We start from the raw sequence: 23,107 nt of genomic DNA on the forward strand, positions 1-23,107 counted from the left end.
CAATTAAATATTGTTTATCATTTTAATTAAATTCATGACATGTTTTAAACATACAATTATTATTATTAGAGACAATTGTCTTATTGGTATAAAAATATTATTAGTTAATTGTTATCCAATTTCAACATTTAACAATAACGACACAATAAGGATACACTACAGTAGGAAAGCACAATGTCACTTTTTCACTGCAGGCACACTGATCCAATAAAATATTTTCTCAGCAGTGTAGACTTAAACCATTAATTTGGTTAAATGAAACCATAAAAACAGGTTTCCTTAATTGTTAGTTGAAGTTTGGCCCCTTATTAGCCTACCACCTTTCAGATAAAACACACAATGCAGACTTGTAAAAAAAAAAAGGTGAAGGTGAATTAAACACATGCAACAACATTTATTTTCATTCATTCGTTTTCTCTTCAACTTTCATTAGTAAACATTACACTGCATGATTCCTCACCATAAAACTGTAAAGTCATATTTTCAAACTTCCAAACAAAACGTAAACCATCTTGTCAATAGAGGCAGTTTAACTTAAGTGTTAGGTAATTTGTGAAGGGGAGATTCTCCACACTCCCAGATTGGCTCATTTAATTAAATATGCATTAGGAGAATGACGTCTCTAGAGGAGCCATTTTTAGCATGCAGATGTTCAGTCCATCAGGGTTTCATGATGTTTAGTTGCTCATGTCCTTTTTAAATCTTCAGTGACTTGATTGATTATTGATTGTGCGAATAAAGATGTAAAGTGGGATTAATCGGAATGTAATTTCATGGAATCCTGGCAGTCGAGTCCATTCGAACATCTCGGTGTTAAATCCAACTTGCATTTCCAGAAACCAACACAAGGGGGCAGCATTGGCGACTATTCCAACGAGGAAACAACGTGTGTGTGTGTTGGTATTTATACAAGAGTTTGTGTTTGCTTTAGTTTCCAGAGTAGTAGTTGGTGGGGACGAAGGGCATCTTGCTGATGACAGCGGGCAAAGCCTTCTTCCTCACCTCCACCTGCACCGCGGTACCGTTCTTGGCGAATGCCGCCTCCACGTAACCCATGGCAACGTTCTTCTTCATGCAGGGGGAGGGGCAGCCACTGGTCACCTCACCTGTGAGTCACAAACATTTTAAATGATTCACCCGCAAGATTTCTACATAATAGAATCTAAATATTACACACACCCACACCCACACCCACACCCACACACACACACACTTATATCAAGCGGGTTCGCTGACCTATGACCTTCCCGTCGGGGCCGAGTATGGGGGTGTGCGGCCTGACCGGCGGTCCGGTGGACACCAGGCCCACCCTCTTTCTCGCCGTCTTCGCCTTGATCTGGGGAACGATGATGTCGGCGCCGGGGAAGTCCCGGGCCTGGCGGCGGCGCTTGCCTGGCGGGACGCGTGGCGGACGAGAACACAAGAAGGCAAGCTTTAACATGTTGACCAACGCGGTCACTTCGAGACCAATACACCGGAGATAAGAATATAGGGTGCTGGACTGCCAGCCGAAAGGTTCTGGGTTTGATCCACAATGTCCGCAGCCTACCTGTAGGCATCATTCAGCCAGATGCTCCCCAACCCCTACCTGCTCCTAAATGAGATGTATCTGAATTCACGGCCCTTTGCCTTAGATAAAAGCATCTGCTAAATGACTTCATATGCTGGGAGGCCTATGAGAGGGATTGAAGTAACAACCAGCATTAACCTGCTCGTCTGATTAACCTGCGCGTCAACGTGTGTCTTAACACGGGTCTAACTTACAATCGTATACTTGATGCTTCCACTTCTGTAATGTTTCTATCACATCCATCACAAAAAACAGCCTGAGAAACTCACCTATTGTCCAGACTAAGGTGGCCTCCACGGGGGTGGTCGTGTCGTCAATGTCGTTGCCATAGAGACATAGCCCCGCCTCCAGCCTCAGACTGTCCCTCGCGCCCAGGCCCGCTAGCTTGACCTCGCTGTTGGCTAACAGCTTCTCTGTCAGCTCCACCACGCGAGAGAGAGGAACTGAGATCTAGGGAGGGAAGCCAAGGAAAGGAGGAAGAGAAAGAGAAAGAGACATACAATGTTGACTCATGGCTGCATACACATATTACTGTTAAAAGTGTCCACAACTCCCATTGGTGGACGTAGATCTTTGAACCTTTCAAAAAGTCGACATTTGTCAGACCGGCCATCGGCCGATATTGCACTCCCTTACGGACAACCAGCCAAAAGCCAATACACAGATAATACACAACTCATGGATAAATAATGAACAGTTAATGAACAGTTTATGAACAGATAGTTAAAAAAGCTGGTTAAAAGTTTAGCTGGTATATAGTTAATATAGTTAGTAAGGAACAGCTAGTGTGTACCTAATGAACAGCTAGGACAGAGTTCCTCAACCTTTTTATAACTGAGGCCCATTGTGCATACTTTAAATATGTTCAAGGTCCAGTATGGGGGATGGGGGGGGGGTCGCTAATGCAGGACACAAACCTGCCTCATCTAATCTAATTAAGGCAGATACTGTAGAACCATTATTAAGAGCATAAAGACAGTTGTATTGATAGACAGTAACAGTCTAACAACACGACCGTGATATACTGTGTAAACATCAAGCCAATAAAAACGTAGTGGCATAATAGAGTAGCGGGGTTGGGATTTGTGTGACGGCCTCTCATGTGAATTTGGTGGAAGTAATTTTGATGAATTATCATTCAATATTACATTTTTTTGAAGGCTTCATTTCTAAATCCCTGCGGAATGCTCCGCGGGCCGGCACTGGTCGGCGGCCCGGTGGTTGAGGCCCCCTGAGCTGGGAGACAGCTAGCAAATAGCAGTGAACTGCTAACGAGTCGCTTACCTCGACGCCGTCCTCCCCCGTGTACCCGCAGCGCGTCACCCTGCAGTCCGGAACGCCAAACACCGTGGCCAGGGCCGAGGTCATGAAGGTCAGCTTACTGAGGTCCTCTTTCACCCCCGCCTGCAACACCCGAGCCATGGAGGGGCCTGGCGCGCACACACACACACACACACACACACACACACACACACACACACACACACACACACACACACACACACACACACACACACACACACACACACACACACACAGAGTTTGTTTACTGATGTGCATTCTGTAAATGATATTAATATGGATGCATCACACATTTGATTTGTAATATGGATTTGCGTTGCTGTTGTTTGTAATAAATGTTGTGTACTACCTTGCAGGGCAATCAGAGCCTGGTCAAGGAACTCCAGATCCACATCAAGACCTGCTGCTTTGAACTCAGCCAGTCTGGCCTACGATTAGCACACACACACACACACACACACACACACACACACACACACACACACACACACACACACACACACACACACACACACACACACACACACGTCTATATCTCTGACTGTGCGCCTATCATTTTGTTATTGATGTTGTAGTGTACCGGTAATCTCCTCTCTGTGAGGGGACATGTTTGCCGGCCAGCAGGCCCTCTGTCTGGGTGTACCTTCATAAGCGCAGAGTCCTTGTCGGCGCAGCCGGCGTTAGACACAACATAGAGGTAAGTCTGGTCCGTCTTGGTGACGATGAGGTCGTCTATGATCCCTCCCTTCTCATTGGTGAAGAGGGTCAATGTTCCCTGATAATGAGTACAGATGAGAAAGAGATTGGTCGTTATGTAGGAAGTTATGCAAGTGCCGCCTCTCAATCATTAGCAAACCATTTTGTTGTAATAAACTTTTTTGTGTTAACATTAACATTAACAACACTCTAAAGTCAGACTACATTCGCAGGAAAGGAAATACCTGAAATGCATTAATGTTTAAACTTGTATTAATGCAAGAATGACATCTACTGGTTGAGACGAGTACACAACTGTACCTTTGTGTTGGCGTTTCAACTCACCTGGTTGTCCTGCAGTTCTGCAATATCTGCAACCACCATCGACTCCATAAACTTGATTCTGTCTTTGCCGTGCACTTTGGTCTGACAAGAAGAAAAACAGCATTCAGGCTCTTTTAAGTTGTGACCCTTGTTGCATCATGGTTCACTTATAGCAGACCACTGTATACAGAGAAATTGCACAGGGATTCCTCCATAGGCCCAAATGTTTAAATATTTACAATTAATAAATTAAAACCAAATGAATCTGATGCATCACCACCACACATTACTATGAAGTGGTTTGATGCGTTACCGAATGTTATGTCAATTATTACACTGTAGTGTTTCAGAGTTTACTTAATTGCACGTTTAGCATGCAGGAGAAAGTACCTGCTTCTATGTAGAACATTTGTGTTTCTGTACATGTCTTTCTGTGTCCACGTCTTTGTCAGTGTAAATCTCTGTCTGTGCACACTATGTCTGAGTGTGTGTGCGTGCGTGCATGCACGTGTGTGTGTGTGTGTGTGCATGTCTATTTGCGTGTGTTTGTGTGTATGTACATATGCGTTCCCCCCCCCCCCCCCCCCTCACCTGTAGCATGTGGCTGACATCAAAGATGGAGCAGTGCTCCCTGGTGTGCATGTGGGACGCGATGTGGCTGTCCTTGTACTGCACAGGCATGCTCCAGCCGGCGAAGCCCACCATCTTCCCTCCATGGGCCCTGTGGAAGTCGTACAGCACCGTCTGCTTCAAGGGGGCCTGGGGACCACCACACAGATCATACACTGCATCATAGATAACCATACTTATATACAGTGTGGTTGAAACGGTTGGTTTTACAACATAAAGTCTTCAGCGACATAAAGTTAAGATTGAAATAGCATAGCCGTGTTTCCACTGACAATGCCTGAATGCATTCACCACTTATCTTAAATAAAGATGATAAAATGAAGACAGTAGTAGTTGAACCACAGTGCAGTAGTATCAAAGTCATATGCCCTATATATTCATTATAATGTAGCTAGCTTTCTTCCATCTGAAGTCACTCATAGGGAGACAGGTAAAACATAAAGCCTCATTTATAGTGCCATTAAATGTGATAACAAATTTCTTTTTTTACACGCTGTTGATAGGGTACTTATTAGGGCTGTATCCTTCCCTTTCAACCTAAACTTCGACCTTTGATCAAGCTGTGAGAAAAGGGCTTATCAAAGTCAGAGCGCTACATTACGACACAGATGCCTGGCTACTAGACAGACGTGTTCAAGGCCGAAGTATAGTGTATTCTCTGTGTGTGTGTGTGTGTGGGTGTGTGGGGGTGTGTGTGTGTGTGTGTGTGTGTGTGTGTGTGTGTGTGTGTGTGTGTGTGTGTGTGTGTGTGTGTTACACAATAAGCACCTGACCCACAAAACAGTTAAAATGTTCCAGTATTGAGTGCAGGGGTCTAGGGACTGTAGTATCGTTATCAGTCGCTCACAATGTATATCAATCAACAAGATCAATAGAAAAGAGGTGTGTGCTTCTAAACACACAGGGATAGAGACATATTGTTTATACAATCACCATGTTCAAAATACAACAATATATTGATATTGAGTGATATAAGTAGCCCTACTAGGGAATATCATAACGCAGCCTAGTCTATGAATAAATCCATTACTAATTTGAAGACGTTTGAAAACGAATTAAATGGGATTTTCCATTCAGTTTAAGCTGCATAAGAGTCACTCAATCGTGCAATAAATCTAGGCTGATTCCCCTCATCTGCTTCACTGGGCTGTGCAGCAGAGATGTGTAATTAGGTCCGCATGGACTGGCTTCTCTGACACAAATGTAACAGCAATGGAAAATACGTTGCTAGATTTGCCTTGACCAACTGCATTCATAACGGGAATTAAAATCAAACTCAAATCTGACATTTAGAAAACGGCTCGGCATGTAGAATTGAAAGATTACACATGGAGTAAATACCCTATCTAAAAGAGGAAGAAGAGGGTCGTTAATTATTTAGCTTCCTGATAGTTGGGTGAAGTTACCTCTGAAGTTGAAGCATGCCTGTGATGGGGCTGCATCCCCACTGCAGCTCCAGCGACCCGCACACACTCGCTCGGAACCCGCACCCCTGACCCCACCGCCCCGCTACGAACCAGCACCCGAGCCCACATCATTCAGCGTTTTGTCCCGGTCAACTTCGGAGGAAAAGTCTTCACGGCTAACCCTTCGAGGTTTGCTTAGAGGCTGTGGACTCCTTTTAGTGGACTCCGTACTGTCGTGGGGAATTTCTGCTTCCAACTCAAAACCTTCAAACAACACGGTGGGCAGAGGAGCATTGTGGGATATGTAGTTGAAAGGGAAAAGGAGAATCTGACATTGACAGTGGCTTTACAATTTCAGGATTTGAAGTTTATATTAAGAAAGGTTTGAGATTATTATGGTATATCAACACATTTCAGCTCACCAGAGGTTCATATATTCCAAAAGAAAATAACACAGTAACCAGTAAATAAATCACAACATAGTAGCCTAAAGTAGGCCAGATAAATATACAACTTTTGCGAGACAATGGTTTAATTTCAATACAGATTACTCAGCAGCAGTGACATATATAATCCCACCAACCCCCGACCTATGTGGGATACGATCGTCGAGTCATCCATGGGCCTAATATTAACCCCAACCTCTGATGCTATTTCAGTCTGCAGGCATGCAGTTAGTCAGTCAGTCAGTCAGTCAGTCAGTCTCTCTCTCTCTCTCTCTCTCTCTCTCTCTCTCTCTCTCTCTCTCTCTCTCTCTCTCTCTCTCTCTCTCTCTCCCCCCAGTCCAGTCATAAAGACCTATGACTGGACATTAATGTAGTCTTTTCATATTTGCTGTACGCATAAACTATACACAAGTTCAAACTGCAGTTGTTTATTCTATTTATACCTCTCTCCCCCTCCCTCCCCCCCCCCCCCCCCCCCAACACACACACACACACACACACACACACACACACACACACACACACACACACACACACACACACACACACACACACACACACACACACACACACACACACACACACACACACACAAATATAGCAAAGGGGGTCGCCTGAGCACTGGGGCAGAGAGACACACACCAGTGTTGATCTAAAACCAGGATATACTCCAGTCTTCCTCTTCCTTCACTTCTGTCAAGGAATATTCTGGGATTGGGATTGTGTGTTTCCGGAGAAGTCCGTTCTGTCTCGACACTCCAGACCCCATGACGAGGGATTCGGTGTTGACCGCGCCGTCACTTGGATGACGCGTTGTGGAAGCCCAACGAGTGAGAGTGCGTGTGTGTGTGTGTGTTTGTGTGTGCGTGTGTGTTTGATTGTCTGCCTGCATGAGCGGGTGTAGAGAGTGTGAGAATGGAATAGCACAGTAAAGACTTACCACTCAACAGAAGGAAACGCAAACGCGCAACCAAGTGGACACACACATACACACACACACACAGCGGTAAGTGAACATTTGTGATCTTTATGTCAGTATACATTGTGGTTGTGTGCATTTAATGTATCATAATTCACAAGTGTCTCATATATATGTAATGATGTTTTGATATATTATAATTTGATGTGATGTCATTTTGATGATGCCATATCATATTATCAAATATCCAGGCATCACATATCGTATCAGATCACACCACATTATGTATGACACAGCTTGGCATTCATGAAAATATAAAATATCACATGACAGATCAGGAAAAACAGGTCCCTGTTTGTAATAGATTGGTTTGTCCATCGTGTATACTGCTATGGTCAGTTCTTTCATATATTCTCTGAGTTGGTTTATCAAACACTGGTCATCCTCCTGACCTTTGTTCTCCAATTAAAATCCCCTATAGCCACCTTCTGGAGTTGATAAGCAGACCTAATATTAGCCCTGCTTTTAAAACAGAGCAGCTTGTCCCACAATGGGATTTCACACTCACAACTTCCCATGGAACCTATTTTATACACAGACTATCAAGGCTTCTACATTCCTCTCCAATCAACCAATTCCTTAATCATTAGTATTATTTGCACGCTGGTCGTGCATTTCTCCATTTCTGACATGTTTTCTCTCAGTATATTTTATGCTAGCTTTAAATATTGGTTGGGGATCACAGGAGGGCTTTTATTTTGTAAAAAGCACCCTATTGTACCACCCTTTGGAATGACTCAATTCAGCTCACTTCTTCTTCTACTCTTATAGGAAAAAACATTAAACAAGCAAAGAAAACGTGAATGACTTTCTCTCTCCCTGGTAGGAGGAGCCATGTCTCGACCGCCCTCTACCCACACCACTCCCCAGTCTTTCCGCATCAGTGAGAGAGACCTGACGGAGATCCAGCTCCACTCAGTGGACTCCATCAATGACCTGCACCGCATGCACCCTGAGCACGGCCACAGAGGTACACACACACACAAGAGATAGACGCACACACAAACACGCATATAGACACATGCACACACGCACGCACACACACACACACACACACATTCACAAAATAACAGAAACCCACTGTACCTCAAGCAAGGGAGACCACCTGCACAAAATACATGTGAAGGTATAACACACACATGAGGAAATCCAAAGAAAATGAAGCTAATATGCAGTAGTAAAGGCATACAGACCAAACCGCCCATTTGGACACATTTCAATTTCAACAAGCATGGTCAATATATAAGCAGACATTGTTGATTGCAGCACAGTGAAGAGTACCTCATGCAGGTTTGTCAGAATTGACTAATTTACTTTACTTTCCTAGGTATACGACCGCCTCTCTCGCCTGCCCACAGCCCGTCGTCCAATGGAAACCCCCGTTTCCCGGACAGGACGGACGTCAATCAAACAGGCCAGCCAATCAGCAGTAAATTGCAGAAACACTTGGGGGAGACGTGGAGGTCTGGCTCCCTGAGGGTCTACGCTGCGGCCTGTGGACTCATCACGTTCCTACTGCTCATGCTGGTTGTCGCCGTCTACTTCCTGGGTCAGACTGGTTGAATCTCATTCATTCATAATACCGGTATCACAGTGATTAGCTTTGTACGGGGTGCGATGCAATGCAATACTATACAACTATACTATCGGGTTTAATTCAAGATGACCATTGGTTCATTCTAACAGACACTTTTGTCCAAAGCATGTCATTAAAGGTGACATATTATACCACCAGGTGTGAGTGTGATTAGCCGTTACAAGCCGTTTTGAAAATCTGCCTCTTCTGACATCAGAAGTGGGCGTGTCCACCCAGACGTAGGACGGATAGATGAGCAACGTTTGCTACAGTCCACTGGGTAGGCTGCTAGACATCTAGGTGGACACGCCCACTTGTGATGTCAGAAGAGGCAGATTTTCAAAACGGCTTATAACAGCCAATCACACTCACACCTGGTGGTACAATATGTCACCTTTAATGGAGAGGTAGGGGTTAGGCATGCAGACAGGTAGACAGTGAAAATGAAGATTTAAACCCAGTACCTTTTGGCTGCAAGTCTAACAGTCTCACTAAGCAATCCTGCCTCTATTCATTCAGCATTCAGCATTCAGTTTTGTGATTAATTATGTTACGGCACATTGTTATTATTTATTGTAATTTCCTCCTCCAGTCCAACAGGGCGGCGCCATACAGACACTCACAGAGGCCGTGAGGGAGAAACAGGACGTTTCAGTGGAGATATCCAAGCTGATTCAGGAGCTGCAGGCCCTGAGGCACAACCTGACAGCTCTGAGGGACATGCCTTGAAGACACACAAGCACACGGATGGCTCTACAAGAGAGAGACTGAAACCCCCAACAGCCCTGCTAGATAGACAGTTGATCGCGTTACTTTTATTTATCCTTGTCGATAATTTGGGGAAAGAGAGACGTCCAAATCTTTTTTTTTGCAAACACGTGTGATTGTTTATTCAGAACTGAGACTTGGGAGTGGTACATTAAGACAGATTTTCTTAACAGGGTGGACACTGACCCTGACACTTTCCATGCTGAGAAAGAGCCTTTGGAAATTGAAGTTAACTTAATAGCACGCATGGCACTGAAGACTTACAATCTGCACAGCAGGCCATTTGTTTTGAGAATACAATCAATGCTGCAAATGAGTTAGTTATGATAAGCAAAATAAACAGCAGTATGTTGAATAAGTCTTATATCCTATTTCCAGTGATATCAATGTCATAGAAATGTAATGGTGGCCTATTTACCTATCCGTCTATTCAGCATTCTTACAGTTTCAAAGCCAAGCCACTTAAGGTTAAGTTTCATTGATTGCGACGGCCCATCCCGAACGGTGTCTGGTCCTAAACGGGAGACAACCTGAGGGCTACTCCCTGCTCTCTGCACACCGCCGGCCGCCCCAGCCCCGGTAACAGTGGCACAGGAAGTGCTTGGAGAAGGACGCCGAGCCGCGCTCGCCGGACGCCCCGTCGCGGACCATGTGACCGACGCCCGGCTGGCGCCTGGCGCAGCGCCCGTTGCCGTGACAACGGCGGTGGCTGCAGCGATGGGACTGCCTCCGGAGCTTGCGGACGTAGCGGCCCAGCGTGCCGCGCAGGTAGTCCCTGAGGAGCAGGCACTGGTCCTGGTGGGTGGGGGAAGAGGCAGGAGGAGAGGGCCCGGCTGTTACGGTGCGTAACAGCCGTATTTAAGACTGCGGAGACCTGCCTCCCTCCAGCCCGGAGGTCCTAGTGGCAAAGGGTTCTCACAGAGCTGCCAGACCCAGTTAGATGTGTGGCGTGATGTGAATATGGTGGCCTGCAAAATTAGGTGCAGCAACACAACGCGTGTTTTCTGGTTTGAAGCCGACTTTCTAGTCGGTATGCGGGATAATTCAAAAATATGAAGGATATCTTGTGAATAGGATTAGTAATAAATCATGCTTGCTAAATGAATGCTCTGGTTTTTGATTTGATGTTTATATCCAATATAACTGTGACAGCACAGTGCTATTTCAATTCAGATGTTTTACATTTGTTTGGTTCGATACGACAATTCATGTCCCTGAGCACTGATATCCCCAGAGAAAACAATGACACACACACACACACACACACTGACCTTTGAGCTGGCGAACTCCAGCTCTCCCCACAGCACCACTCCAGCCGCCCCCAGAGCTGCAGCCTCCCCGAGGGTATGGTGTAGGTCCGTCTACACACACACACACACACACACACACACACACACACACACACACACACACAGTCTCTCAGAGTCAGTATTTGTGTGTGGAGTAGCTAGTGTGATTAATATTGCCATGCCATGTGTCTTTCATGTGTGGTGTTTTTTTTTGTTGTGCGCCATACCACGTTGAGGAAGTCGAGTGTGTGCGTGAAGGCCAGCCTGGCGTAAGGGAGGACGGGCGTGGCCTTCTTGGAGGTGTTGTCATGACGCCAGATGGAGCCCACCCTCAGAGCCTCCATCACTCTGTGTCTGAGGGGAGGAGAGGACGTCACGTCATACATCTGACACGCACGCACGCACGCACGCACGCGCACACACACACACACACACACACACACACACACACACACACACACAGGTTCCTCTCTTACCGGACCATGAGTGCAGACTCCGGGGTCCCGGCCAGCCTCCGGGGCAGGTAGATGCTGGGGTAGAGGGCGGTGGACTCACTCCACAGCCAGTCCAGCCTGTCGTTCAGCCTGCTGGTCCCTGGGTGGCACTGGCCCGTGTAGTTGGCCCCTGACAACAGCACGGCAGTGGACACAGCGCAGCATGAGCCCCGGTCCCAAACAACTTCTGTTGCTGACTGAGTGTTGTGATTTGTGGTATTGATAAATGTTTACATTCCGCAATCCTTTATTTAACAATGATCAGTATGCCTATTGTGTATATCGATGCTTTCTTTCGTATATTTAACGCTGTTATCTACAAAAAAATAAAGGTCAAAAACAATAGTGGGGCAAAGTTCTTTAGCTGTCGTTTGATCTTTAGATGCTCGTTTGATCTTTAGATGCTTCCCAAGAAGGTATACTTTTTACTTTAATTCTTCAGTACATTTCAGAGCCGGTACTTTTCCACTTTTACTGAAGTAAAAAGGTTGAATCAGTACATCTACTTTTAATAGATTCAGTTTTTTTCACAAGTATCTGTCCTCTTACCAGATTCAGTATGTGTCCTTCTTAGCAGAAGCTAAATCTACTAAATCTTAAATACATTGCACTTTCTACAATGCTTTTTTTTAAATTTGCCTTTGTTTTCTTTTACTTATCTATTTTATTTTGTGTTTTGTGACTGTGTACGTTCGCCACCGCGGGACGACCCCGCCCTTCTCACCTCTGGGCTTGTTCTGTGGGTCGTTGTAGCAGGCGGGGAACCCGTAGTACCCCCAGAGCCCGCCGGGCCGCGCCGTGACCCCCAGCCGCAGGGTCTCCCCCATCACCCGCCGCGCCCCCTCCTCGAACTCCCTCCTGGCCTCCTCCGTCACCGCCGGCCCCTCCGTCAGGTCGGGACGCTGCCGCCGCACGCGCCGCACCGACCGCCGGCGGTACACCGCCTTGGAGTCGAAGTTGCGCTCCCACAGCGGGCGCCACTCCTCCCAGTCGATGACGGCGAGGCCGGCGAAGTCGGCCCGCAGCCGGCGGGAGATCTGGCCCCCGGCGAGGGCCAGGTGGGCCGCCAGGTCGGCGCTCTGCGGCAGGCCGCCGTTGACCTCGGCGCCGTCGAGGGTCACGAAGGGGTACGCCCCCAGGCGGTCGCGGTAGAAGATGGTCATGTTCTGGGGAGGGGGGAGGAGGGAGAGACAGGGGCAGGGGTTAAGGGCTGATTATGGTTCCACGTCGACGCGACGCAAGGCCCACGCAGACGCTTCGACGCAGGCGTGAACCTGATTTGGTTCGGCGTCGGGTTTTAGTGAGCGGACCAATCGCAGCCCTTGCTGTTGCAGTCGCCTCGACGTAGGGTTACAATTTTTGGGTCGTGTCTCTTGTTTGGTCCTGCCGACTGGAGTGTGTCTGTGGGGGTCTCATGTGGGCTGTTGTCTTATTAAAGTCCTGAGTGTTGATATTGTTGCCTTAGTGATGCTGTTTGGCACGAACAGCGTAAAGAAATGCAGTATGATTAATAATAGTGGAAGTAATAGAAGTCTTGTTTTAGAATATTTTGAATTAATTAGCAAACATGATTTACCTGCCGAGGTAGACTGGCGTCATCTAGGACTGATTTGATAAACAAAACACTTCACATTTTAAATCGGGTTAAGGAATCTACGGCACCAATTCCATGAATTGTAGTGTCATCCTGGTGAACCGCAACTCAAGATCTGTTACCTGACTCAATATGAGCTGTGTACACCAGTCAACAACCAGTAAAACAACATGACATAAAAAACACAACAATGGATGAATACTTTGACAAAGCTACATCTGAAACATGCAACAGAAACGGATATCCATCCATCAGAAGATCCTCCCTCTCTCTGTCTCTGCTAAACCCATATCGCTCCCTCTGACGCATTCCCGGGAGTGTCGCCCTCTCTCTCTCTTTCTCTCTCTCTCCAATACACACACATTTCACCCACCTGTCCGTCGAAGTGCTCCCGTGAGTTCACCACGATGTCAAAGGCCCCCAGGCTGAGCCGCACCCCGTGGAGGGTCTGACAGTGGGCGGTGGGCATGTTCCACACCACCACGAAGGGACGGCCGGTCACCACCGGGGTGGAGCCCTCCAGTGGGGAGGGGGCAGGCGGCGCCGGAGGGCCAGACAGAGGCGTGGTGTGGGGGGTGGGCTGGTCGCTGGTGCACGGTGGAGGGGAGACGAGGAGGAGGAGGAGGAGGAGGGGGAGGGGGAGGATGTGAGGGAGGGCAAACAGCTCCATGCTGTGGATGCTGGGAGCGGATGCTCTTCGTCCTGAAGGGAGAGAGGATGAGAGCCTTTAAGGGCTGTGCATTCTGTATTTACCGGTATAGGAGAGACGAGTGACATAATGGTGTGTGAAGTGAACTAATAAAAGGGCTGGAAAGAAGAAGGATGGTCTTATACAGGCTCCGATGGCCTTCAACTGATGGTTTAAGGAACTGACAGTACTGTTGATTAAATCTTTGTTTGGGAAACAAGGCAGGCGGAAATGATAGCGCATATTGCATGTAGCTCAACATTTCCGTTGTTGACAGAACATTTGCATTTGACAGATAGTACCTTCAAAGCTATGTCAATGTTTTCTTTAGTGGTCACTCAGATACAATAAGGCAACATCATAATACGGATGCAAGATAAAAGGGGAAGCAAACATGATAATAAGAGAATCAACATGGTGAGAAATGTATTTATTTCTTAGAATAAACACATTTGGGCAGTACAACAATAATGCAATACATGAACTGAGTATTCATTTTCTTTTTTAAAATCACATCATCTTCAAAACTAATTTGGCATTCCTGCAAGGCGAATGATAGAGCACTTTAGATTATTAAAGCATTTAAATACATTTACATGATTTGACTTTCTAAAAAACACATTTTATGTTCTTCAAAGGAGTATATAATTTTTAGATTTTATCCAATAGAAACTCAATCCAGATTGAGCATTCTATTTACTCTGTGACGGTTCACTGGTTTGTGATAGATACCAGTTCACTGGTTTATGATAGACTGGTTCAGTGGTTTATGATGGGGACCGGTTCACTGGTTTATGATAGAGACTGGTTCAATGGTTTATGAAAGACTGGTTCCCTGGTTTATGACACAGACTGGTTCACTGGTTTATGATGGAGACCGGTTCACTGGTTTATGATAGAGACTCGGGTACAGCAGCAGCAACAGCTGCTTCTATAAAGTCCCGTACTAAAACGTGTGAGTAAAGCACACAGAACCAAACAGCAACCATCCAGATCCATCCATTCAGCCATCGTGCAAAGGTAGCGTATGTGTAAGACATCGGATTGTACAGCAACACATGGCAGCAGAACGTCTTGGAACTCTGTCTTCTGCTGTCACTGCTTCCCGGGTACACACGTACACTACAAAGTCAATGTGTGAGTGTGTGTGTGTGTGGTTGAACCAGGTGATCCTGCAGTCATCCAATTAGGCAGGTCCATTTCCTTCTTTGAGCCATCGTGAATGTGTCTCTCTCTAATGTGCTTGCGTGTGCATGTCTGACTGCCACACAGGCCTGCGTGCACGCTGCACTGCAGTGCATTAGGTATATTGCTTCATGTCCAGTGCTTCAGATGTCTTTGTGCATCCAGAATATAGGCGTTCCCCTGGCATCCCGGTACGGAGTGTCCATCATGGTCATGTGACTGCCCTGCTCTACTGATGGGGGGGAGGAGAGAGGAGGAGGAGGAGGAGGAGGAGGAGGGGGAGCGACAGAGTGAAGAGGGGATGAAGGTGGAGCAAAGAGGAGAGGTGGTGGTGGGGGGGGTGGAGGAGGGATTGAGGTAGGTGGAGGAAGAGAGTGGAGAAGCGCTACTTGAGGGGGTGGAGGAGGAGGAGGTGGGGGTGGTGGTGGTGGTGGGGGCGGTGGTGGGGGCGGCATGGAGTCGGGCGGTGGAGCGACAGGCGGCGGCGTTCCCGCAGGGACGGCTGGAGGCGACCGCCGCAGAAACCTCTGCAGCGTCTCCAGGGGAACGACGGAGGCCAGGGCGCCGGCGCTCTGCACGGGGCCCGACGGCGCGTAGCCCAGGCGGCCGTAGAAGCCCTGCTTGTCGTGCGTGGTGAGGCACAGGCGGCCGAACCCGCGCCCGCGGCAGTAGCGCTCCGTCAGCTCCATCAGCGTGCGGCCGTGGCCCTTGCCGCGCTCCGCCGCCGGCACCACCACGGACTCCACGAAGAGGCTGGCCGCGTGACCCACGACCCGGGAGAGGCGGGCGTGGCCCAGCAGGCGCTCCGCCCCCGGGGGCCCGGCCAGCAGCACCAGGCTGACGGGGAACTCCCGGCAGGACTTCTGCAGGGAGTGGACCCGCGCGCCCTGGCTCCGCCGCCACTCCTCGTTGACCAGCCGGGCGCAGGGGAGCAGCAGGTCGGGCCGCTGGTGGATGGGGACCACCCGGACCTCCTCCTCCTCCTCCTCCTCCTGGTGCTGTCCGTTTCCATGGTGATGATGATGATGTCCCGTCTCCCTGGGAGCCTCGGGGTTCCCCGGGGGGCCGACATGGGCTTCATGCGCTGGGCCGGGGCTGAGGATGTGGTCGGGGTCGCCGGTGGTTTGAGGAAGCACTGATGTGCCGTTTTTGTCTGTTTTGCTCGGAGAGTCCGGTGTTGCTGATGGGTCAGGCCTGTTGTGATGAGGTGGGGGGGGAGGGGAAATCACCTGTCAATCATCTTCCTTGGTGTTAAATAGCCGCTGAATTCATCGTCTTTGCGGACCAAACCCCCATGCAAAGGTCTTCTCACACAGCCAGGCAAACTAGTTCAGCATGTGGTCGATTCATAACACATGCTCATATTGGTAGTGCCATGCTCTGTGTATATATATAATATTACAGTTCAAACGTGTGTTCTAATTCAACTGTGACATGTGTTGTACATGCTTTCACCCATTGAAACATCTTTTAAATATTTTTCTTGCAGGGTCCGGCTTGCTGGCCTTTTTTTTTCTCGATTTGTAACCCTAATATTGACTTCCAAGAGCTAGCGCCAACTGTTATAAATGTAGATTCATCTTTTTGGCTCAAAGAAATATCGTCTGCATTTGTACAGAAGGATGGAGCGTACATGAAGTCCTCTCATCGTCATGAAAAGGGAAGTAGGTCGTGACCCAACACACCAACCACAGAGAAAGCATGAGATTGCGTTCACAATTAGAGAGAGATGTTCTGCGGATGCAAGACCCAGGAACAAGCAGAGCAGTTGTGATCCGCTCAACAGGTGGCACCGTTTTAGTCTTCGATCAGCACGGAGCATCTTGAAAAGACTCCACCCTGTCTCACCCCCAATGTCAACGGAATTCAATCAGCTGTACATCACTGATCACCCTTATTAGACCAATCCTGAACACCCCCCCCCCCACACACACACACACACACACACACACACACACACACAGTGTTGTCATTCAGATCCTGTACAATGACCATCCTTCAGATACATTAGCGCTGGGCAATATGGAATAGTATATGCATTTCTTACAACACAGTAATTACAATAAGTTTAAGAACTCAAAGAATTCAACAGCCACAACTAGCTTCCAAACAATGGCTCACATGAGGATAGGTCTACATATGGATATATGGGGTTGTATCACACAAGTCAGTTCTTCTCTTTTTTATACATATATATTTTTCAATATATTTTTTAATACTTTCCACACTCCAGTATCCATTACAAGCTCAAAGATGACAAACAGTCCTGTTTAATTAATTATTGCCCCGCGCTTCATCAAATTACAGTTACCACTGGGAGGAGCGGCCAGCTGGGGTGAAGGAACCCCAGCCCACGAGGAGAACCCTCAACCAATGAGGAGAACACTCAGCCCACGAGGAGAACCCTCAACCAATGAGGAGAACACTCAGCCCACGAGGAGAACCCTCAACCAATGAGGAGAACCCTCAGCCCACGAGGAGAACCCTCAGCCCACGAGGAGAACCCTCAGCCCATGAGGAGAACCCTCAACCAATGAGGAGAACCCTCAGCCCACGAGGAGAACCCTCAGCCAATGAGGAGAACCCTCAGCCCACGAGGAGAACCCTCAGCCAATGAGGAGAACCCTCAGCCCACGAGGAGAACCCTCAGCCCACGAGGAGAACCCTCAGCCCACGAGGAGAACCCTCAGCCCATGAGGAGAACCCTCAACCAATGAGGAGAACCCTCAGCCCACGAGGAGAACCCTCAGCCAATGAGGAGAACCCTCAGCCCACGAGGAGAACCCTCAGCCAATGAGGAGAACCCTCAGCCCACGAGGAGAACCCTCAGCCCATGAGGAGAACCCTCAGCAGAAGTGAGGCGGACTCACCGGAGGAGCTGAAGACGGGAAGGCCAGGGGACGAAAACGCTTCGGCCGAAGGATGAGACCAGACAAAGACCACTCTCTCAAGAGCTATGAACTCCCAGCCCCTGACAGCCACCCTCAACCACCCACGACCGCTCGCAATGACACGTTACAAAACAAGGATGTTGGCGTACGCAACAGGAAACGGTCTGCGGGGTGATAATCTAACGACAGATAGGAGAGCTGTCACTCTGATGCCGGGCCGTGAGTTGACGTTTATTGATGGTGTGTCGGGGGGGGGGGGGGGGGGAACCAACCCTTTCGGCTCGGAGTCAAACACTAGGGATGTGAATAACTCAAATTTTTCATGGTCGAATAATCAGTGGGTGGTATGAACGAATAATCGATTATTCGATGTGTGCCGACATTCACAAAGGCAGCCATGGATCATCGGCAAGAAATCACTTAATATCTTAAACGCAAAAAAAAATAACTTTAACAGTGATCAGTGTTTGTGTTGTAAGCATATATATTAATATTTATGCTTATTGTGTATATTGTTTTTCTGTACATGATTAATAATAATAAAAAAAACTAATAGTGCTACAGAACCAACATTAGTTCTGTCCGTTAATTCTTGTTTATTTGAATGGGAAAAAATGTTAACGGTCCAAATGTTAAAAATTGGCTTTGACCCTCGGAACGAATAATCAAATAATTGAATATTCTGACCCATCCCTATCAAACACTTGAAACTCCCCCCCTGCCTATCCCCCATCATACACTCCTCTTCATCTCCCACCCTTCTTAGTGAAGATGCTCTTTACTGTTTTTGGTTCACAGATTAAACACATTTTGGTTGATGGTTGGGGGACTATATGACATATCGGCAAAGATGATGGATATCATATCCATAAACAGGTCACAATGTAAGGAGTAATTGGAAAAGCTCAGAGACGCTGAATTAGATTTGACCTTGATGGGGGAATTCTAAACATCAAATGTAGAGTACACTGTTTAGATACATGGTGTGGTACAGTTCCCTGGCTTGTGCAAATGGAGTGTGGTCACTCTCGACTGTCCTTAACAATTCTTTGGCTTAATCACGTGCTCCTGACTCACAGTGGGGCATTCTCGCTCGGGCCGTGAAGGCTAAGACCTGTCACTTTGCAATGAAAAAGTTTAAGCATGGCCTGATGAAGACTTTTGAAGCCCTTTCAGGGGGGTTGTAATTCAGTAGACTTTACTGAGTGTCTATACCCTGAAAAATCATTCAGGAAAAGGGGGGCAGGACCTTGACAGGTCCAGGCCATTGTTTAGACCGCTCTTGACATAAACAAATAGGCAACCATTTATGCTGTGTAATTATGGAAATATATGTGAAAGGGGAATGTAAGGGGTCAGGGCATATTGCTTTAGAATGCCTACAGGTAACAACTGTGGACATTGGGTTCGAACCCAGAACCTTTGGACTGGGAGTCCAACACATAGCCTTCCCCGCCAGACACAGATAGAGCTGGGGCGCTGGATAGGTAAAGGTCTACACCAGCAAAGACTTACCCTATACTGTTATAGCATAGGTATAGGGTATTTATATGAATAATAAACGTGCTGACAGAACCAATGGATTTATAATAAGAACGGATTAGCCGTATGACCATATAAGGAAGTAGGTATGTCCATGAGTAGGCTACTTCCTCACCAGAAATAAACTGCAAGCTAAAAGAGGCAATGATGTCACTGGCTACCACGGATGTATATTATAAGAGCACTACCTATTGCAATACAACTTCTCAAATGATAACTGTGAGCTGGTGTGCCGTATAACATCCAGTGTCAGTCACTCACGCTCATTCATTACTAGGCATGCAGAAACACAGTGGGCTAAATTTAGTGCTCAGTGTTATCTTGGTCGAGTCAAGGCGTGCATTCATTTTAAGTTTGAATAGCAGCAAACGACTAAGGATAGGGCACATGTGTATGTTATACAGACCATTAACATTATACGGGACATTAACGTTATACTTACATTGTGAAGAAGTTATCAGTTCATCCAAGAACAGGTTCCTTCGCGAAGTTATCTCGCATCAGCTGCGGCCCGATGCAGAGAGGAAGGTTATAACGTTACATGCTTCATAACTACAACTATACGCCACTTTATTTAGTGGACATCTTTCAGCTATGGATATCAAATTCATGTGACTATAAAAGACTATAAATGTGTGTGGGTTTGTCGATAGCGTGATAGGTGACAGCGGGTGAATGTGGCGCACACAAGTGGATTTCCAGCTAGAGCCCTCTACTGCTTTGGGGTTGTAACTACGTATATCATTTAATATAAAAGTAGTGAATTTATATTGCACTGGTTTTATAAAAAGACACAGAATAAGTCTTACAGGAAAGTTAGGAAATGAATAAGCATACATTAAAGAGACAAAATGTCACCACAAGTTATAGAAAGACCATTTATAAGTGAAAAACAGTGAAGAAATCAGTCAACGACAGTCAACCACCACCACAAACTTTTTAACAAAATGTTTGCTTTATTTTTTTTCATCTTTTTTTTAATCCAGGACAACTCATTCAAGAATAATCATGGAGAAATAAGCACTAACTTTATTTTATTAATATATATTTTTTTTGTTTTACATTTTGTCTGATGGATGTTGGATGGGTGTTTTCTATTTTTTTTAAATCAGAATTGGTCAAAGTAAAACAAAAATAATAACTGAATATATAATCATAATAATAACAATACATTAATAATTAATACAACTGTGTGGCGTCACTTACAGAATAACAAGGACCCAGAAACGTGGGGTTGTTCTGGGTTTGACTTCTTCGGTGGTACTGAAAGACACCAGCACTAACTGAACTCAATCAACGACAGCAGAAGTGGAGCGCACTCACAAAGAGCCACACCCCCGCCTCCCAAAGAGGAAACACTTTTTTGTTTATTTAAATAATATTTTATCAAAGCTTCTTTTTTGTTTATCTCCATAAAATGTTTCTAAAACTCCTCTCTTGTTTCTTCATTTTTATTTGTTTTTTTTTGCATTTTGCATTATTTTTTCCCGTAAGTAGTTTTTCCTTGTTTCTCCATTTTCCCATGTGTCTGTTTTTGCAACTGCAGGTGCCTGTGTGTGTGTGTGTGTGTGTGTGTGTGTGTGTGTGTGTGTGTGTGTGTGTGTGTGTGTGTGTGTGTGTGTGTATGAGCATGTTTGTGTGTCCTTGGCTGATGCTTGCTATCGACAACTGTGTTGTCTATGTGTCTATGTAAATGCAATGCCTGCACATTTGAATGTTTGTTTTGGAGTGTTTGTGTGTATGTTAAAGCTCACTGAAGCTATGCAAAAAAGTGTGTTTGTGTGTGTGTTTAACTATAAGGTGAGTGTATAAAGGAGTGTGTCAAGCAGTATGTGCGTGACATGAGTGTGAGTAGACAAAAGGGATTTGGACGTCTTTTTCAGTGCCTATGTAGGTATAAGTACATAAAAGTGTGTGTGTGTGTGTGTGTATGTATGTGTGTGTGCATGCCAGTGTGCCTATACTGCTTTGATTGGTGTCTTCCAGTGTAGAGAGAGAGCTTTAGAGATAGAGGGCCAGCAAGAGAGAGACAGCGAGCCAGATAGAGAGAAACATGCAGAGAGAGAGAGAGAGAGAGAGAGAGAGAGAGAGAGAGAGAGAGAGAGAGAGAGAGAGAGAGAGAGAGAGACGAGCAACTGACTCAGCAGCTGCTAAGGGGGGGGGGGGGGGGGGAAGGCAACCAGTAGAGATGGGACTTGAGGAGGCTTGGGAAATCTGTGGACTGATTTCATAAACCGCTCTCCTTTGTTTTGATTTTATATGAATCCTATGCTTGTATAGCGTTCATATCAAAAGAAAAACAAGGGAGATGGAGAGCATTGTCGGTGTGGAGCAGTGTACACTGCGATGCACAAGACACCGGTATAGAGTTTATTCGAGCTTTGATGACAACGCTGTAATGTCCATATCGTTTTCTTTTCCCTCGACGACGGCGGGTGTGTTGATGCGCGCGCGTGTGCGTGTGTGTGCGTGTGCATATGTGTGCGTGTGTGTGTGTGTGTGTGTGTGTGTGTGTGTGTGTGTGTGTGTGTGTGTGTGTGTGTGTGTGTGTGTGTGTGTGTGTGTGTGTGTGTGTGTGTGTGTGTGTGTGTATAGAAGGCACAGCGAGGGGCCGGAGTGAGGGTCTCAGTCTCTGAGGTCCATGCTGGAGCCGAAGAGCGCGACCAGCTGCTCCTCGTAGTGGGCGATGTTCCTCTTCATGATCTCCTTGCAGGAGCCCAGCAGTCGCTCGAAGGCCTGTATGTCTATTACTGCAGGGGAGGGAAGGGGAGACAGAAGGAGGGAGGGGGAGACACAAAAGACAGAAGGAAAGAGAAAGAGAGAGTAGAGAGCGCGTAAGAGCGAGTAGAGAGAGGGTGTAGAGAGAGAGAGTGTGAGAGAGAGGGGGGGTGTAGAGAGTGAGAGTGAGAGAGATTTAAGAGAAAGATGCAGAGAGAGGGTGTTACAGAGACATGCAGAGAGAACAAATAGATAGTAAAGTAAAGTAAAGACAGTAAGACAGTAAAGAAAGGAACAACAGATGACAGAGAGAGAGAAACGGAAACATACAGAGACATACAGAGAGGGGGGAAAAAGAGAGAGGGGTATTATGACAGGTTGTACCCACACACCGGTAAACAGCGACCAACTTCTGCACAACATTTTTGGGTACCAACGTATATCTAGCCTGCGTTTAATTACCATTCCGCTCTCGCAGTCGCCCCTTATCCAAATCGACGTACAGTGAATTAGATACGTGTCATTATAAAGTGGGACGTGGCCTCAAGCAGCTAAGGACTTGGGATCAGGAACTTGGTGCCTTTTGGCTGGTAGTCAAACACACTCGCCCCTACACCAGCTCCCCCACTCCCACCCATTCATGTGTTTGCAGATTCCAGGGTGAGTGCGTAGGACTGTTTACACATGGATAACACCTATGATGAATCATTATGCTCTGCTAATCAGTGTGTGTGTTTCTCAGGCCCTAAGATTCATTATGCAGTGCTAATCAGTGTGTGTGTGTGTGTGTGTTTCTGAGGCCCCGTGATAAATTATTCTAGCCTATCGTGTGTTGTGTGTGTGTGTGTGTGTGTGTGTGTGTGTGTGTGTGTGTGTGTGTGTGTGTGTGTATGTGTATGTGTATGTGTGTGTGTGTGTGTGTGTGTACGTATGGTTGCGTGTATGTGTACGTATGGTTGCGTGTATGTGTACGTATGGTTGCGTGTATGTGTACGTATGGTTGCGTGTA

General features: G+C 46.7%; 4 protein-coding genes across 7 annotated transcripts in view; 1 reads left to right on the forward strand and 3 right to left on the reverse strand.

Annotated features, from left to right (window-relative positions):
• Nucleotides 1-8: 8 nt before the first annotated feature.
• amt (aminomethyltransferase) lies at nt 9-6,171 on the reverse strand. Its single transcript, XM_084479278.1, has 9 exons — nt 5,929-6,171; nt 4,484-4,651; nt 3,914-3,994; nt 3,516-3,647; nt 3,222-3,300; nt 2,855-3,000; nt 1,840-2,020; nt 1,237-1,392; nt 9-1,106 (listed from the first exon to the last, which is right to left on the reverse strand). Exons 1-9 carry the CDS (start codon nt 6,058-6,060, stop codon nt 928-930), a joined length of 1,254 nt encoding a protein of 417 aa, XP_084335404.1. The 5' UTR covers nt 6,061-6,171; the 3' UTR covers nt 9-927.
• Nucleotides 6,172-7,001: 830 nt separating this feature from the next.
• Nucleotides 7,002-9,658, forward strand: LOC311359288 (uncharacterized protein; the record flags this gene model as incomplete). 2 transcript variants are annotated; one of them, XM_084479280.1, is made up of 4 exons in its annotated part: nt 7,002-7,380; nt 8,180-8,323; nt 8,681-8,902; nt 9,522-9,658. In XM_084479280.1, exons 2-4 carry the CDS (start codon nt 8,188-8,190, stop codon nt 9,656-9,658), a joined length of 495 nt encoding a protein of 164 aa, XP_084335406.1. In that variant the 5' UTR covers nt 7,002-7,380; nt 8,180-8,187. The 2 variants fall into 2 exon arrangements, with proteins under 2 accessions (XP_084335406.1, XP_084335407.1); XM_084479281.1 differs by lacking the exon at nt 7,002-7,380 and having other exon boundaries at nt 8,085-8,323.
• A 576-nt stretch (nt 9,659-10,234) lies between these two features.
• Nucleotides 10,235-19,651, reverse strand: hyal3 (hyaluronidase 3; the record flags this gene model as incomplete). The annotated part of the gene is made up of 9 exons (XM_084479776.1): nt 10,235-10,492; nt 10,969-11,058; nt 11,214-11,340; nt 11,463-11,610; nt 12,205-12,646; nt 13,448-13,776; nt 17,818-17,930; nt 19,222-19,285; nt 19,642-19,651. The coding sequence occupies 9 exons, from the start codon at nt 19,649-19,651 to the stop codon at nt 10,235-10,237; spliced, it is 1,581 nt and encodes a 526-aa protein (XP_084335902.1).
• A 1,862-nt stretch (nt 19,652-21,513) lies between these two features.
• Nucleotides 21,514-23,107, reverse strand: part of prkar2aa (protein kinase, cAMP-dependent, regulatory, type II, alpha A) — a 40,498-nt gene continuing 38,904 nt past the window's right edge. For all 3 annotated transcript variants that reach the window (XM_084479988.1, XM_084479986.1, XM_084479987.1), the window contains one exon: nt 21,514-22,130. In XM_084479988.1, the coding sequence (XP_084336114.1) occupies nt 22,006-22,130 (125 nt within the window). In that variant the 3' untranslated portion in view covers nt 21,514-22,005. The remainder of the gene's footprint in view (nt 22,131-23,107) is intronic.

Source organism: Micromesistius poutassou (genome assembly GCF_964030765.1).
Source record: "Micromesistius poutassou genome assembly, chromosome: 15".
Lineage (NCBI taxonomy): Eukaryota > Metazoa > Chordata > Actinopteri > Gadiformes > Gadidae > Micromesistius > Micromesistius poutassou.